The following is a 17,281-nucleotide window of genomic DNA, read 5'->3' as shown; positions in this document are numbered from 1 at the left end:
GTGAGAATTACTCGTCAGTCTGACTATCAGTGTTTCGATTTATTCATTTTTCGAAATTTGAAAACTGTGGAAAATCAAGAATTTCTTGATTTCAACCTTTCAAAGAGAGTCAATGTATTAAATAAAATGAAACAGTTCAGTTAAGAGCCAGATGAAAATCTTGGAGCTCTCGTGCATGTCTGCCCCCATCTCGGGCTGCCATGGAAATTTGGCTGACTTTTTCTTTTTATGTCTGGCAAAAAGTGAACCATTTATTTTGAGAAAACATCAATAAAAAGAGAAAAGCACCAGTTTCAGAAGTGAAATCAACAAATCAAAAATTAGAATAATCTCCAAATTGACACAGCAATAGCAAGAAGGAATCCTGAAACGAAAAGAATTAAGGATTTTCAGTATATCGTTTTGACTTACCATGTGTCATAGCCGAGTTATGTTTATCGAATCGGAATGTAATCAATGGTCCAACAGAAGCGGATCCTTGAGATTGATAGTTCACAGAAATGAAGTCTCCAGTTGCCTTTACAAGTCCTCCTGGGTAGTTTTTAGTGGAATATCTGAAAATCGAAATGGTAATGTGAACATTCCAAGTCTTAACTAACGAGTTATCGATCACTGCTTTCTGATTCGATTTGATCATGACATTAAGTACTGAATTACCAACAATGGAAGACCCATCAATGGTGTAGCTGATGTCGAAAGTCGTAGAAGAGGAGATTTGATCGTTGAAAGATTGTTCGGTGCTATTTGTTGCATAGTTTGGTGATGTAAAGAATCCACGTCGACCCTCGAAAGCTGTGGACCATTTGGCTGAAATCATATTTCGAAAAACTGATTTTTCTATTTCAATTACAATCAATTGAATCTCCTGAGAACACAACAGTTGCCGTGCCCTGATCCAATACGAACGTTGTGAGTTTTCCATTGAATAATTGTGGAATGTTGGTTTTTGCTGTTGCCGATCTGAAGACATCTTATGATTATAATTAATGACTGAACTGAAAAACACGTACGTATAATCCGACAACTTGTTAGCAGTTGCCACATAATTAGTGTAGACTGAAAGAGTATTTGTACTTGGCATGGCAATGTTCTTCACATAGAAACGTGACAATCGAACAGCAGCTACAGGGCCGCCTTGAGTTGCATCCAGAGATAACTCGCACATATTAGGAACAATGCAAGCGATTGCTTTGTAAGATTTGAATTGTTTCACATCTGTAAAAACTTAAAATAAACGAAGTCAGTTAAACACGTATTTTACCTGAATAGTCTTGCAAAATAACCGGATTTCCAGCTGCCCCGATTCCCGGATAAAGTGAGAAAATTGTTAATGTTTTTCCAGAGGATTTGATGTTTTGTCCAGAACTCGCCATGTTATACAAGCTGGATTTTAAAATTAAATGTTAGATATAAAAGCTCCTACTCACTTTCCAATATTTTGAGAATCAATTGAGGGCCCATCATAAACTTGAGTTATACGCATAAAAGAAGTAAGCAGGATGTTTCCCCAAAACGGGAGAAGACTGACTAGAGTATCTGCTTGAATTACTGTTGGAAGATCAAAATTTCCTCCATACAGAATTAATGGAGATGACGCTGAGTGTACTTGATAAGTAACAGCGTTGGAAGTGGCGTTCGGATCAACTGAAAAAAGTGGATTCTACAGAAGAGAGACTACACTGAAACTCACTTGTGAACCACTGAACAACCATTCCAAATGTTCCAACTTGTGTTGATTGTAAGTCTACTCGAAACGATGGAGCTACCAAATAATATGTCTCCATAGTCACTGATGAGAATCTAAAGAAATTTAGTTTACATTGTTTGACACCCTCATTTTCAGATGACTCACGTGGAAACATATCCGAGTGAATCTGTCATTGTAAGCTTTGTTGTCGAAGATGCTGTATTGGCCGTCAACGAAAAGGATACAAACATTCCTTTTGGAATATTAAACTAAAAATCGATCATGAAAAGTAATAAATGATGAAGAAAACTCACAATCCATGAACAGTTTTGATTTGCAGCATATTGGGGTGCAATGTTACTATAGTTCCAAGTAGTTGGGTAGTACCAAGCGACACTGAGGTTTTTGGGTGGGTCGATTGTTTGAGTTCCAGCACAAACTAAACAAACATCGAATTGATGACAATATTTTGTGACTAAAGATGACATTGAAAACTGATTGAACTTTGTTTCTAACGTTTTCCTCAACAATTCATTTCAATTTCTTTGACTTACTATACGGATCCACTGCCAGAACAGCCGTCGCCACGAAACAACTCAAAACCAAAAATTGCAGACAGAAATTCATCTTTTTGCTCTCAAAATTGTTTCAACCGCGACACGAAATGATAAGTTTGCTGACAATGAATGCCTTCACTCCTATTTTCAGGCCAGGTTTTATAGATAATTTGTTATCATTTATTTGTACAGAAAACGTCATGATTAATCAAAAAGTTCAAGAAACTGAGTGATTACTTGTAATGAACACAAAATGCGAAATAAACTAATAGTTGTGAGTCAGAGGGAAAACATTATGATTCAAGCATTATGATTGGTGATGACGTCCTCGTTAGGTGTGCAGAATTTGTCAAGATCGAAAAAAGCGAAAAATGTAAAGTTTCAGAAATTTTGGAACGAATATGGCAAGTACGACGATCCTGGAACAAAACCTGTCCCTATTTACCAAAAGCCAAACAAGTTAAAGCTGGTTACGCCTTCATCACAGAACAGTCGCAAAAAAAAACAAAACAAAAACATATAATAATGGTTCTGGTTATCAATCCATCTTCGATATCTTTTGTAAAAGATATATTTTTATTGAAAGAGGAACACTTTTGGTTTTACAACAATCGCTTTATTATATTTGTTTATTTGAAGACCAACATGACCTTCTTATTCCTCCTCGTCTCTTTTCATAATATCGAAGCTATAAGTGCACAGTGTCATCATTCCTCTCCCCTTCTTCTTCTTCTTCTTTCCTTCATAAAGTGACGAAGAAAAAAAAAGTTGCGAAGGGATCCCCGAGAAATAATGTAAGAGAGGAAGAGAAGAAGACATAAAGAGTGGCTGGTCGACATCTGTTGGACAGCCGTCTCAGTGACCCGAAGAGAGGATGCTTCTTCAAAAAGTGTAAACTCGGCGTCGGTCACCTCCTTACTACCAGAGCAAAACGGACGGAGAAGAAGAAGAAGACTGTCCTATTCTTATACGATTTGCACGTAGAGTTAAGATTCTGACGTTCCGTTTCTTATTAAATCGGATTCTGATATTCTGATGATATGCGATGAGATCGTCGTGTAGTGTAAAATGTGAGAGGCGTGCTACTTTTGAGAAATTTCATCATTATTTTGAACTCTGGATTTTTTTGGTTTTATTTTTGTCTGAAAAGATTTTGTTGTTCGTAATTCCACTTTAAGTTCTGAAAGTCAATTTATGGGATCTGAACCTAAGCTCCGCCTACTTCAAACGAATTTATTTTGAAAAATAACTCAAACTGAAGTGGAAAATCCTATGCGGTCCTGCAGTCCCCACATCTCCCCTTTCCCATTAAAATTTTTGGAACTCTCTAACTTTCTGCACGTAGCTTTTGCCTCCTTCTCCGTTCTCTTCTATTCAAATCCATCAGTGTCTTATTGGAGTTCATCCCTAATGTTTATTGAGATCTGTCACGTATTCATCTAGCTCGCCACGCCTCTCAAAGCTCACCCCCTTCACTGACTTATTCATGGCAACCTGAACAATAGAATTCTCAGTTGAGAAGAGAATCAGAACTAGTAACTTTTTTTTGTTGTTTCTTTACTATTAATTCAGACATCATAACTCATAAACCGTCTTATTGCCGTTCTGACGGAGAACATCTGTATATTTATTCTATCCTAGAATCCTTCCACATCCGCTTTTTATATTCATAATTATACCTTCTCTCGTCTCAATCCATTTAATTTGATTCTCGCATTCATTCACACGAAGACGTTTCGAAAAAGTAGAAGAAGACGATGAAAAAGTACGAAAAGAGAGCGGAGAGGAAGGGATGAAATGAGTTAAGGAAAGAAAGAAGAGGACGATTTATTTTGACATGTCACCCCTGGCAATGTTTCCTTTTTCTGTATATTCTTCTAATACTCACACTATTTTTATTCTACTTTTCGTTTCTTTCCCTCAACTCTAATTATATTCACAAAATTTGTTGATTATTTTCAGAAAAAAGAAATGAGGGTTCTCCCTCTTTTGCCCTTTTTCCTCATTCCTGTGATTCTGGCAACCACTATCACAGATCTTCCGGAACTCGTTGTGGTCACTGTTGCAACTGAAAATACGGATGGTTTGAAGAGATTGCTGGAATCCGCCAAGGCATTTGATATCAAAATTGAAGTTTTGGCACTTGGAGAGAAATGGAATGGAGGTGACACTAGAGTTGAACAGGTTAGTTGATTTGAATCGACTCAAAGATTTTATACTTTTGATTTTAGGGTGGAGGTCAAAAGATCCGAATCTTGTCAGAATGGATTGAGAAATACAAGGATGCTTCTGACACAATGATCATGTTTGTTGATGCATATGATGTGGTTTTCAATGCTGACGCCACTACAATTCTCCGTAAATTCTTCGAACACTACTCAGAAAAACGACTTCTTTTTGGAGCTGAACCTTTCTGTTGGCCAGATCAAACTTTGGCGCCAGATTATCCAATCGTAGAATTTGGAAAACGATTCTTGAATTCTGGTTTATTCATGGGTTACGGACCAGAGGTCTATAAGATTTTGAAGTTGAAACCAGTAGAGGATAAGGATGACGATCAATTGTACTACACTATGATTTATTTGGATGACAAGTTGAGAAAAGAACTAAAAATGGACCTTGATTCGATGTCGAAAATCTTCCAAAACCTTAACGGAGTCATTGAAGACGTCGAGCTGCAATTCAAGGATGATGGAACTCCAGAGGCATACAACGCAGCGTATAACACTAAACCATTGATCATTCACGGCAATGGACCGAGTAAATCTCATCTGAATTACCTTGGAAACTATCTTGGAAACCGATGGAATTCCGAGCTTGGATGCAGAAATTGTGGACAAGAAGAAGAAAAAGAGACGGCGGATGACGACCTTCCAGTGATCGCATTGAATCTTTTCATCTCAAAACCAATTCCATTCATCGAAGAAGTGCTTCAGAAAGTTTCTGAATTTGACTATCCGAAGAACAAGATTGCTTTGTATATTTATAATAATCAGCCATTCTCCATCAAGAATATTCAAGATTTCTTGAAAGAACATGGAAAATCGTATTATACCAAGAGAGTTATCAATGGAGTCACAGAGATTGGAGAACGAGAAGCGAGAAATGAAGCAATGTGAGTTTTTATTCAAAAAATTTCCTTAAATTATTCAAAATTTTTATTTTCAGTGAATGGGACAAACAACGAAACGTTGAGTACGGTTTCTTCATGGATGCTGATGCATATTTCACTGATTCGAAGATTGTCAAGGATCTCGTTCATCACTCTAAAACTTATGATGTGTAAGTATATCATTCCTCAATAAATTTTATTTCATTTCCGGAAATTGCAGAGGAATAATCGCTCCAATGGTCGGCCAACCTGGAAAGCTTTTCACCAATTTCTGGGGAGCAATCGCAGCAAATGGATACTACGCAAGAAGTGAAGATTATATGGCAATTGTCAAGGGAAATCGAGTTGGATATTGGAATGTAAGTGACTTACATTTTATCCTTTAGCCGAATTTCTTGCGTATTCAGGTCCCATTCATCACCTCTGCTGTCCTTCTCAATAAGGAAAAACTAATAGCAATGAAAGACTCGTTCAGCTATAACAAGAACCTGGATCCTGATATGTCAATGTGTCAATTTGCTAGAGATCACGGTCACTTTATGTACATCGACAATGAGAAATCATATGGATACTTGATTGTCAGTGATGAGTTCTCTGAAACTGTTACTCAAGGAAAATGGCATCCGGAGATGTGGCAAATCTTTGAGAATCGAGAACTCTGGGAAGCCCGTTATATTCATCCGGGATACCATAAAATCATGGAACCAGATCACATAGTTGATCAAGCATGTCCAGATGTCTATGATTATCCATTGATGTCTGAAAGATTCTGTGCGGAATTGATTGAAGAAATGGAAGGATTCGGTAGATGGAGTGATGGTTCCAATAATGTTAGTTTTTTGTTGTATTTCCCAAAAGTTTCGAAATTTGAAAGTTTTTTTCCAGGACAAAAGACTTGCCGGAGGGTATGAAAACGTGCCAACCCGTGATATTCATATGAATCAAGTTGGATTCGAAAGACAATGGTTGTACTTTTTGGACACTTATGTCAGACCGGTTCAAGAAAAAACGTTCATTGGATATTACCATCAACCAGTCGAGTCCAACATGATGTTCGTCGTTCGTTACAAGCCAGAAGAGCAAGCTTCCCTTCGCCCGCATCACGATGCCAGTACTTTCAGTATTGATATTGCATTGAATAAGAAAGGAAGAGATTATGAGGGCGGAGGAGTGAGATACATTCGTTATAACTGTACAGTTCAGGCTGATGAAGTTGGTGAGTAATTTTTACATTCAAATGAACCAAAAAGCTTTTGTTTCCCGCTTTCTAATTTTCTGAAAAAAATCAAAAAACTTGGCGGTCGAACTTTTCTCTCCAAAGTGCGCCATCGCACACCTCTGTGTAGTCCTCTCGGACAAACAGCAATACACAAATTCTTACATTTTCCAACTTTTCCAGGTTATGCTATGATGTTCCCCGGAAGATTGACACATATGCATGAGGGTCTGGCTACCACGAAAGGTACCAGATACATCATGGTGTCATTTATTAACCCATAATTTATTTTACTTTGCTTTAGAATTGTTTCTTTGTGTGCTTTATACCTTCTTGTGCCTTTCTCACGGGACTCTTTGTTGTTTTGCCTTAATTATGTATTAAATAAGCGAGTTTAATTTATTATGTTCTAATAATAAATATGTTATTTCTTAAATCTCTGTTCGATGTTGTCTTTCAGCTTCAAAACTTGTTGAAAATCTCAGCAAAATTATCGGAAAACTAGAAAAAACTGTATGAAAAAAAGTAAAACTTACAGACAAATGTTGAGCAAAAGCTCTCGGTTACTACGACGATGCTTTCAGACAGAAGTAGATGTAATCGTTATTGGTGGTGGTCATGCAGGTTGTGAAAGTGCTGCTGCTTCCGCTCGATGTGGCTCAAAAACCATTCTGGTGACACAAAACAAGAACACAATCGGGGAAATGAGTTGCAACCCGAGTTTCGGAGGAATTGGCAAAGGTTTATTAACAAAAATCTGGGAAAAAACAAAATTTTTTAGTTCTTTTCAGGACATTTAATACGAGAAGTTGATGCTTTAGACGGACTTTGTGCCCGAATCTGTGATAAATCCGCAATCACTTACCAGGCTTTGAATAGAGCGCAAGGACCAGCAGTGTTAGGACTTCGAGCACAAATCGATAGAAAATTGTACAAAAAACATATGCAAAATGAGATAAATTCAACGGAAAGGTTAGAGGTTGTCGAAGGAGAAGTGGCGGAATTGATTGTGAAGAACAAAAAAGTTGTTGGAGTGAAAATGGCGAATGATACAATTATAAGGTAGAAGCACAGCAACAACTTCTCAATAAATACCATTTTTCAGCACAAAATGCGTCGTAATCACAACAGGAACATTTCTGAGAGCTCAAATTTATCAAGGAATGAAAGTATGGCCAGCTGGAAGGATAGGAGAGAAAAGTTCAGATAAATTATCAGAAAGTTTCTTACAACATGGATTTGAACTAGGAAGACTTCGAACAGGAACACCACCTCGTCTAATGAAAGATTCTATTGATTTCTCAAAGTTCGAAATGGTGAAACCCGATCAGAAACCGATTCCATTTTCATTTTTAACGGAAAATATATGGATAAAGTATGAAGATCAGCTGCCAACGTATTTGGGACATACAAATGAAGAAACGTGCCGAATTGGTCAAGAAAATATGCACGAGAATTATCAAGTTGCATCGGAAACTACTTCCCCAAGGTTAATTTGGACTACTTTCAAATCAAATTGAATATATTTTCTTTAAAAAAAAAAATATATATATGTATAATTCATCGGCGTTTTCATAATATAAATTTCAGATACTGTCCATCTTTCGAATCGAAAGTTCTCCGCTTCCCAAAACTTCAACATCGTCTGTTTCTAGAACATGAAGGTCTCGATTCCCCACATATTTATCCACAAGGAATGTCGATGACGTTCAAACCAGAAGTTCAAAAAGAAATCTTTCGAGCTATCCCTGGACTTGAAAACGTGGAAATCTTTCAACCTGGATATGGAGTGCAGTACGATTTTGTGAATCCAAAGCAGCTAAAGAAAACGTTAGAGACACAAAAAGTAGAAGGAATGTTTTTGGCTGGACAAATAAATGGAACTACTGGATATGAAGAGGCTGCTGCTCAAGGAGTTGTCGCTGGAATCAATGCTTCTGCGAGAGCACAAAATGAGCCAGCTATGGAGATTTCGAGGACTGAAGCTTATATTGGTCCGTTAGAAGTTATTGATTTCAAAATAAAAATAGTTGTTTTGCAGGTGTTCTTATCGACGATTTGACGAGTCTGGGAACGAACGAACCATATCGAATGCTAACTTCTCGCGCAGAATTTCGACTTCATTTGAGACCAGATAATGCGGATATTCGACTGACAGAACTCGGAAGACGTCACAATGCAATCAGTGACGAACGATGGTCGAAATTCTCGAAAACTAGAGATGCTCTCAACGATTTGACTGAGAAAACTGAACAAATGAAAATGAGTGTTGTGAAATGGAAGCGAGTGATTCCGAAAATGTCAGCAACGACACGAAATGAGGGAAAAGTATTGTCAGCATTCGAACTGGTTCATCGATATGATTTGGGAAAAGAAGATCTGGAGATGGGACTGGAAGATGTAAAAGTAGACGAAAATATTCTTGAGAGGCTGAAAATTGAAGGAAGATATCGGATGGAGCATGAGAGAATGAAGGCGAAGGTGAGCCATTTTGAATCAGCCAAATAATAGTTTCTGCTTGATAATAACTGGCAAAGAGTTATTCATTCTTTCAGAAACAAGAAATAGATCGGGAATCTGCCACCGAAATCCCGGACAATATCGATTTCTCGAAAATGCGCGGAATGAGTTTGGAATGCATCGAGAAGTTGGAGAGAGCTCGTCCACGGAATCTTGCAGCAGCTACCCGCATATCTGGAATTACACCGGAAGCCATTGTGGTGTTGATGAGATATTTAAAGAGTCCTGCTGTTGTGAGAGCCACGGTGTAGCATAATAACCCGTTTTTAGGTCGCTAGTTTATAGATTGTCAATCGTTTCGTTCTTGTTCACTTTTCTTTTTGTTTTTTGTTATTTTTGTAAGAAATTTTTTATTCAAAATCATATCAACAAATTATTCATCTTTCCCTGTCTTAACCTTCTCGAAAACTTCAGCCAACATCTTATTACACATTGCAGCATATGGATTCAGAGCGACCAGTTGCATTTTGGCGAACGACGATCCTAGTTCTGCAGCTGACGCGAAATCAGCCTGAAATCGTCATTGTGAGAAAAACCAGTCAGAAAATCGAAAACTCACTCTGGCTTTCGCATCATCTCCTTGTAATCTGTAGATGCTCGCTCTCTGAACATAAGCTTGACAGGCGGTTTTTGTTTTTGGACCGGCGAGACGAAGAGCTTCATTGAGATCGTCTAATGCTCCTAATTATGAACATTTAGTTTTTTTTAGAAATTAAGAAACTCACTTTCTGGTGAATTCTGAAGACGATATGCTTGTGCTCGATTGTTGAAGGCTGATGGATTCTGAGGACACACTTGGATGGCTCTGAAAATGTAGAAAATTCGATGATTATTTCTTCGATTTCCGCAAAAAAACTCACTGTGCAAACTTCTCAATTGCTTCAGCGACTTGCATGTTTTCTGCTAGAAGAACTGCTTCTTTCTCTAATTGTGAACTCAAAACATATCCTGGATGATCAACTTTATCTGCTTCCAGATGAACCTCTGCGACTCCAGAATCTGAAGTTGGCATCAGAGGATTCAGAATTTGGTTGAGGACTGCACGATCATGGGATGTCGTCATTTTTAGGTAGAGATATTCTAAAAAAAGAAGTCATTTCAGTTAGAGATCACTGTATTGTGGACAGATTCCAAAACAGAACAAAATACAAACATGACAAAAGGTCATCTTATCTCAAAAAGAGGAAAAATGAAGTAAATAAGAAGACAGTCTAAACTCAAAAGTAGGTACACAAAACCTTCAAAAGTCGAAAAAATGAGAAGACAAAAGACGAAAAGAGTAGTGTTTTCAGTCTTTCTTCTCACGTGTCTCTTCTCTTTTTATCGCTAATTCTGTTATCAATAAGAGAAAGAAAAGATTGCGACGAAATGACCCAATGCCTTTTTATGTCTGCGTTGAAAGAGGAGTGGACACACGGTACAATTAGAAGAAGAAGAAGAATGAAAAAAGAATCTGGAGAGTACCAATGATGTCATCTTATCTAGAAAAAGGAACTGTTCAGGTTATATATCACGTTTATTTTTGTCTCTGAGGATCTGATTTAATCTCAAATACGTCAGATGATGATCTCGAATGTCAGCGATGCAACCGGTTTTATGACCGGCATACAGTTGGAGTGAGTTATGAAAAGTGATGAATTAGAAGGAAAAAGAAAGCACTGGTGACCTGGAAACCACGTGCCAGAGAAACTTGAAACCCATTTGAATCCTGTTTTTGTTTATTTTGGGTTACGAGATGACCCAGATAGTTTTTCAAAGGAAAATTCAATGAAAAAAACAGGTTTTTAACAAATAAAATAAAAATTTTAAAAACTCGAATTCCGAGAACTTAATTCAAAATATCATTTTCAGTACTGCACGGGTTTCCAGTCTGAAAGATTTCTCCTACATAATAATTTATTTTTGCAGAAAAAATAATTTTAAATGCTAATTCATCTATTAAACTTTTTCAAAACTCCGTTCCGGTGCAAAAAATTGATAATTCGAGACAAAAAGAGTATATCGTACTCTAGTCGTTTTTGAAAAATCTACCGTAAATACTGTGTTAAATGGGCATGCCGTTATATTTTTCAACTGTATCCGAGAAAAATTTAGTGATTTCAGTAAGTCATTAAAATTAAATGGAACAACTTTTTTGGACATTCTATTTGCTGATTAAGAAGATACTAATCACCCTGCTTCTAATCAGAATCAAGAAAAAAACATCCTGATGATCATTTTCATGAATTCTACGTATAGATATGATACATGTGCCGTTTTATTACAGGTACCGTTATAATACAGTATTTACGGTGTATGATCCTAAAAGAAAATAAGAATCCAAATTATAGCCAGAATATTCTTAAGCCACTACAAAAACAATTTCCAACTCAAGATAATAATAGAAAACCCAAAAACCCGCAAATGAAGAGAAAAAATAAATGGTTTATCCACTTTTAAAGCACACCTAATAATCCTCCCATCTCTCTGTTCTCGTGCCTCAACAATGACAATTTTCCTGTTTATTTACACAGTTAGCCATCCATTCCTCCTGACGAAACTTCGTCATTTTTGTTATTATTCCATTGTTAGTGCTCCTTTTTCCCCTCTTCACTCTAGGGTCACATTTTGTTGTCACCTCTTCGTTCTCTTTTATTCCTAATCGTTGCTAAAACTAGAGACTGTTCCGGAATGTGGAAACAATAACAATTGCTATTTTGGTAGAAGAGAAGGGAGAGAATTTTGTTCATGATTTTTCAAAAATCACTCAAAAGGTTGAAAGTTTGAAAAATAGAGATTGTTCTTTGTTTCTTTTTGAAAAGAAAAATAGAAAAACTTCACTATTTTTCCGTCATTTCATAGTCTTGAAAATCTCCATATCCCCAAGCAATCATCCTATTCTAGCTGTTTCAGATGACGTGACATTGTTTCTTTAAATCTACATTACTCTGAATTTGAAATGTAAAACACCTTTTCAGATCAATCTTGTTCCCCTAACTAATTTTTTAAAATCTCTCATTTTTCAACTCTGATTCTCGGTGGAGCCCAATGGAGAAAGCCCTTATAAGGAGAAAACCCTTCAGTCTTTTCCATTATTCTTTTTCTTCTTGGAATTTCAGATGCCCACTACGAAAATACTGCAAGTTTTCCCACTTGTGGTTCCCAACTTCCCAAACCGGTTGACAAAGACATCTAAAACAATTCAAATCTTATATTCAACAGTTTTATTTTTAATGGAATATACTATCGGGGTAAAAGTAAAAAAAACACTGAAGGAGACAATTGAAAATAGAAAAAAAAGAAAAGTTAAAGTCAGAAAAATGATAGAAACGTAGGGATCGGCCTTGCATTAATATCTGACATGTCACTTGTAGAAAAAAGGAAAAAACTGTAAAAGTGAAGGGGAAAATGTAGAAAAATGGAGGAATTTATATAAAAAAAAAGAGATTTTTCACCGTTTGTGGATAAAAATAAATACGTATTAAAACGCACTTTTACATGTCATGAATAGTCTCATAAGAAATATGAAAATGACACAAAACACACTTGAAATCCTAGAAATCATTTTGTTGTTTAAATTTCATTTCTAATTTCCTCACTTCCTGCGTATTTCTACACAGAATCAAGTATTCTTTTATAGAGACTAAGTTATCCACGAATTTGCGAGGGGTTTGGCACAGAGACCGATATAGTATCTTTCTTTCAAACATTAAGTTATCCTTATCTTTACTCGTTATGACCTCCCGAATCCTCCTGCAGACATCGTGTGAGAAGCCGAGCTGGTGTCCCACTTCAGCAAACTGTTGGCTCTGCAAAACAGATTAATTGACATTTGTGAAGTTTGCAAAAAATAAATGCAACATTGTCAAGTAAAATATCATACATAATAAAATTAAAACTCACCGTCCAGTTTTCTATACTGAGACTCAGGTTTTGTGGTAGTTTTGTTTGCCGCTTCGGCTCAGATGCCAACTCGGCTCTCACTCGCACCCATTCAGGCTCATCGAAACCAAAATCAGGGTCGTTCTTATATTCCTCGACCATATCGATTTCTTTTTTGATGCTTAATCTCGGCCCGATTATTTCCACATCGGAATCACTTTCCTTTGATCTTGAGGTGGAAATTTCTGGAGTACAGGTTGAACTTTTTAGCTGGGAAGTAGACTCATTTCTTCCGATTCTTCCACTAAATGATGAGCTTTGATTAGAATCGAAGCCAAGATTCGTGATTGAAGAATTATAACTTCTTTGTGACCTCGGTTCATATTGATTTGCATTCATCAGAACTGCGGATTCTGATGGTGGTCGAGTTTGAGAACTTGCACCAGAACTTGAAGGAAAATCTTGAGCCTGAAATTTATTGAATCAGTTAATAAAGCATTTTCAGAAGAATTTCAAAAACCAACCTGATTTGAAGCTGACAGATATTGCTGGTTTCCTGCTAAGTCTTCTCCAGTTCTTTCAGCTCCAACTCCATATAAAACCGAGCCATACTCTCGCCCTGCCGTAGGTAGTCTAATGGATTGAATACCGATCCGTGGAACATCTCCTAGAGCCGCTCTTAAAAGCGGCTGACTGTTGTGAGATCTTTGCTGTGTCACTGTCATTTCAGCTCTTTGAGAGTCCATTTGAGATGATGGGAATTGTCTTGGGTAATTATTCAAAAAGCTTTGTTGAGTAGTCCCTCCTGGTATCGAAACCATCATCAGGTGCCGTCTTTGTGGGCGGCTCATTCGTGATTGCGTATTTGGTATCTGGACTCTCAGATATTCAGCAACAGTTTGTTCTGGTCGATCCAATTGAGCATAATAATCTTGTTCGACAAGAGGAGAATCCCAATCTCCTTCCGCATCCTCTTGATGGTGTTCGGGTTTAAATGAATCAAGTGGCAGCGCGCTAGGTGAAGTCAGAACAGGAGTATGTTGTGGTGTACGGGCGTTGGGTAACGCGTTGGTACGAGTGTTTGGGTTCGTTTGAGCTCCAGGAACCGCACTAGCCACGTAATCCGAATGAATAGATGAAGACGAGGGATTCATCCTCGGAACTTGATGATCTTCTTGGGCGCTTTTTCTGTGTTTGAACCATCTGTATATCTGAAAAATAACGATTATGCCTTTGTTTATTAAAAAATGTTTTCATTCCTTTGGAAGAGGTTTCGGTTTGCAAAAAAAATTACTCACTTGTGCAGAAGTTAATCCGGTTCTCATTACTAGCTCCTTCTTCAACGTGGGTGATGGTTTCGGGTGTTTTTCCAAAACTTTCAGCAAAAATGAATGGATGTCGGGATGATGTGTTGGACACCTTTTTGGGCATCTTTCATGATGTTGGGATCGCTTGGCGTCGGTCGGCAACTGAAAACAGACACTTGATAATTCCATAATCAACGTTATGAACTGAAAAATTAACTCACTTGACACTCGCAGACACGCGTTGGTGGCTTGACGAATGAGTCGAATATCTCACGAAGATCGGGAAATTCTTGTGGAATCTCTTCGGAGGTTCCCTGATTCTCACCAGCCAAAACTTGATTAATTGGTTCGTCGACAAGGACATCAGCTTGAGGGACTTTTGATTTTCCCTGAGCCTAAAAAGTATATAAAACTATTGAAGTACGTCGATCGCAATTTACCTCATAGGGAGGATCCGCATCGGAGTCTTGATCACTAGACGAAGAGTCTGATGACTCTTTTCCATCGTTCTCTGCCTCATCATTTCCATCAGACTCATGATCTACTTGTGGAGGATGTATCTTTTTTTTCTGCCTTGTTTGGCTCAACGACGATGAAGCGGCGGTGGCTGGTTTCTTTCTCTGAAAATTGTGAAGTTATTATATATTTCAATTAATTTCGTTCTTACTGGTGGAGACTCTCCTTCAGAAGAGCTATCTTCAGAGACATAATAATGTGTTTTACTAGCTTTCTTGTTCTTTGACATTTTTAGATTTGAAGGCGTCTGAAAAATTGAGATTGTTAAAGAAATAGTGGTACATCATGACATTTTAAACGATTTCTTTTAATTTCTATTGAACTCTCTTCGAATTTTCAACTTACCGAAGTAGAAGCCGTCGGCTTGGTTGTCGAATGTTTTCTATTGTCTAGCTGGGAACGAGTTTTCACTGGAGTTCGTTCAGAAGAAGTCGACCGATAAGTTGGTCTTTGACGAGTCTTCTTGCACGGTCTTCCTCGCTTGCGTTCATTAACATTCATCTAAAAAGACAGTTTTTTCACATTGAATATCTTCAGAAACACGGTAAAAATCGAAGAGACTCTGCTTTATATAACAAGGAAGTAAACATTTAAAAAAGTAAACATAAAAATCTGAGTCTACCTGAAACATGATTTTTTTGGATGCTTTCAAAACTAAACAGACAACGTCAGTGAAGGTTACATAAAACGCTGAAGGATTCTAATGTGCTTATATAATTTGCCTATTCGAAATCCTGATGTTTCCTAAACTTTCTTGAATAACAATAATTGATTATCTCATGGTAAAACGAAAGTTTGGATTATGGTAGGAACTACTAACTTGTCAAAATGATAACTGTGTTAATTCATCAAAATTTTTACGAAGTTTAGTCGAGCAAGTCTAGTGTCCTGTGGTGGGGATCTAATATTAAGAATTCTTAGAAGCATCTTGGGGCATGAGTATCAAAAAAAAGTGATAGGAGCAAGGTTGAAGTCACTGTACAGAGGTAAATAGGTTCGAGCTCAATTTTATCAGAGAATCAGATCGAATTATGAAACAATCAGAACTAGAGAAACTTTTGCTCACAAAAATATATAGAAAACGCCCGGCAAAAAGAAAAGTTGTCACTCTCCGGCCGATAGTGTAACGGTACACCCTCGTACGAGAACGGGCTGCATGATCGAAGAGAGTGGAAAGAGGAGAAATAAAAAGAAGAAGAAGACAGAGAGAAGAGAAGAGAACAGGGACAGCGGACCACGGTGAGAAGTTTGTGGTTGGCAAGGAGTATCAGAGTAGCAGATAGGTCAGATGGACGGAAAGGAAAACGGAAAGACAAATATTCAACGTTTCGACAAAAAGAAAGATTTTAATCAGAATAAAACATGCATTGACTTAGAGGAGAATGTGTGTTGAAGTTAGGGAGAATAGGAGACGCCAGAAGGAAAAGAGTTAGTAATCAAGAAAATAAATATACAGTAACTGCTCCTGGGTCTATACGGACATGGTATTTTGTATTTTATTTATAGTAGGAGGGACATGCCACTTATGCTACACCAGTATGAGGGATCACCGGAGAAAGACATGAATAAAAGAGAGGGGGCTAAGTAGAATTTAAACGGTAAGATTTTTAAAAAGATAGGGTAGAAAGTCGATAAGATAGAAAGTGAGGAGGCGTAGATATGGAGAAATTTTGAGCCAGACCACCAGTTAATGAGATTGTATGGAGATAGAGATAGGGTCATTTTACCGGAGGAAGGTACGACAAAATCTTAGACAATCACTTCACTCGTTTGAAGGAGAAGCTTGGCAGCGGCCGATCCAACATCAAAGCTACATTGAGAGATATGATGCCTTTGCTGTGGGGTGTTCAGAGCTTTAGACGAAGTGTTTAAATAGATTGCTGCAAGAATCCTAAAGCTACTTCGCATTCCTACTCCGATCACCTTCTGAGATTTTAGTTGGACGGTGGATAGTAGGAAAAATTGCAATAAGAATAATATAATACAAGGAGTTGAGTAAGAAAGTTACGTAGAAGAGACCGGGATGTGTTGATGGGTAATGAGGGCAAGAAAACGGAATGGTGCTAAGTGGTAATACAATAAGGCGGGAGAGAGGGCATGACAGAAGGATAGAGAGCTGAGGAGAGAAGAACTAGTAATTATGATCACTAAGTGTGAGATACTGTCATGGTTCTCCTATTTTTTCCGATTGATTCATTACATTACAAAGTTTTACGTCGTTGAACTATAGAAACTGTTTGGATCGCCGGCGTCAACTTTATGATAACTCCAATTCTGGAAGCTAGAGGTTGTAGACTTTCAAAAGAAACTCAACATCTTTCGCTTTTCACTGAGAAGGTTTTCTTCTCCACTGAAATTTCTATCAACCATTACCTAAGACGTAACGTTAGCAGGGAATGCAGGCTTTCATTGCAATGAAACTACTAAAATGAAGGAAAAGGATGACGTGATGTGACTATGCGGGAAACGTATGCAGATAGAGGGCAGATTATAAGGCGCTTAGTG

The 17,281-nt window shown here is 37.5% G+C and overlaps 5 protein-coding genes across 5 annotated transcripts; 2 read left to right on the top strand and 3 right to left on the bottom strand.

Annotated features, from left to right (window-relative positions):
• Nucleotides 1-320: 320 nt before the first annotated feature.
• On the bottom strand, nucleotides 321-2,175 carry GCK72_005153 (uncharacterized protein; the record flags this gene model as incomplete). The annotated part of the gene is made up of 10 exons (XM_053725059.1): nucleotides 321-364; nucleotides 412-554; nucleotides 600-807; nucleotides 851-960; nucleotides 1,011-1,215; nucleotides 1,262-1,383; nucleotides 1,428-1,644; nucleotides 1,691-1,800; nucleotides 1,853-1,956; nucleotides 2,002-2,175. The coding sequence occupies 10 exons, from the start codon at nucleotides 2,173-2,175 to the stop codon at nucleotides 321-323; spliced, it is 1,437 nt and encodes a 478-aa protein (XP_053589253.1).
• A 2,040-nt stretch (nucleotides 2,176-4,215) lies between these two features.
• On the top strand, nucleotides 4,216-6,856 carry GCK72_005152 (uncharacterized protein; the record flags this gene model as incomplete). The annotated part of the gene is made up of 7 exons (XM_003116707.2): nucleotides 4,216-4,428; nucleotides 4,476-5,359; nucleotides 5,413-5,526; nucleotides 5,577-5,715; nucleotides 5,764-6,186; nucleotides 6,242-6,572; nucleotides 6,756-6,856. 7 exons carry the CDS (start codon nucleotides 4,216-4,218, stop codon nucleotides 6,854-6,856), a joined length of 2,205 nt encoding a protein of 734 aa, XP_003116755.2.
• Nucleotides 6,857-7,114: 258 nt separating this feature from the next.
• GCK72_005151 (uncharacterized protein) lies at nucleotides 7,115-9,343 on the top strand (the record flags this gene model as incomplete). Its single annotated transcript, XM_003116878.2, has 6 exons — nucleotides 7,115-7,313; nucleotides 7,364-7,634; nucleotides 7,678-8,061; nucleotides 8,163-8,566; nucleotides 8,614-9,053; nucleotides 9,128-9,343. The coding sequence occupies 6 exons, from the start codon at nucleotides 7,115-7,117 to the stop codon at nucleotides 9,341-9,343; spliced, it is 1,914 nt and encodes a 637-aa protein (XP_003116926.2).
• A 122-nt stretch (nucleotides 9,344-9,465) lies between these two features.
• GCK72_005150 (uncharacterized protein) lies at nucleotides 9,466-10,155 on the bottom strand (the record flags this gene model as incomplete). Its single annotated transcript, XM_003116919.2, has 4 exons — nucleotides 9,466-9,603; nucleotides 9,652-9,773; nucleotides 9,818-9,897; nucleotides 9,953-10,155. The coding sequence occupies 4 exons, from the start codon at nucleotides 10,153-10,155 to the stop codon at nucleotides 9,466-9,468; spliced, it is 543 nt and encodes a 180-aa protein (XP_003116967.2).
• Nucleotides 10,156-12,644: 2,489 nt separating this feature from the next.
• GCK72_005149 (uncharacterized protein) lies at nucleotides 12,645-16,684 on the bottom strand (the record flags this gene model as incomplete). Its single annotated transcript, XM_053725058.1, has 9 exons — nucleotides 12,645-12,683; nucleotides 12,975-13,421; nucleotides 13,478-14,164; nucleotides 14,252-14,422; nucleotides 14,482-14,655; nucleotides 14,701-14,880; nucleotides 14,928-15,023; nucleotides 15,122-15,277; nucleotides 16,538-16,684. 9 exons carry the CDS (start codon nucleotides 16,682-16,684, stop codon nucleotides 12,645-12,647), a joined length of 2,097 nt encoding a protein of 698 aa, XP_053589252.1.
• Between the last annotated feature and the right edge of the window lie 597 nt (nucleotides 16,685-17,281).

This window comes from Caenorhabditis remanei, chromosome II (assembly GCF_010183535.1).
Source record: "Caenorhabditis remanei strain PX506 chromosome II, whole genome shotgun sequence".
Lineage (NCBI taxonomy): Eukaryota > Metazoa > Nematoda > Chromadorea > Rhabditida > Rhabditidae > Caenorhabditis > Caenorhabditis remanei.
Note: the sequence above shows the minus strand (reverse complement) of the source record. Positions and strands in the feature narration are given on the sequence as shown.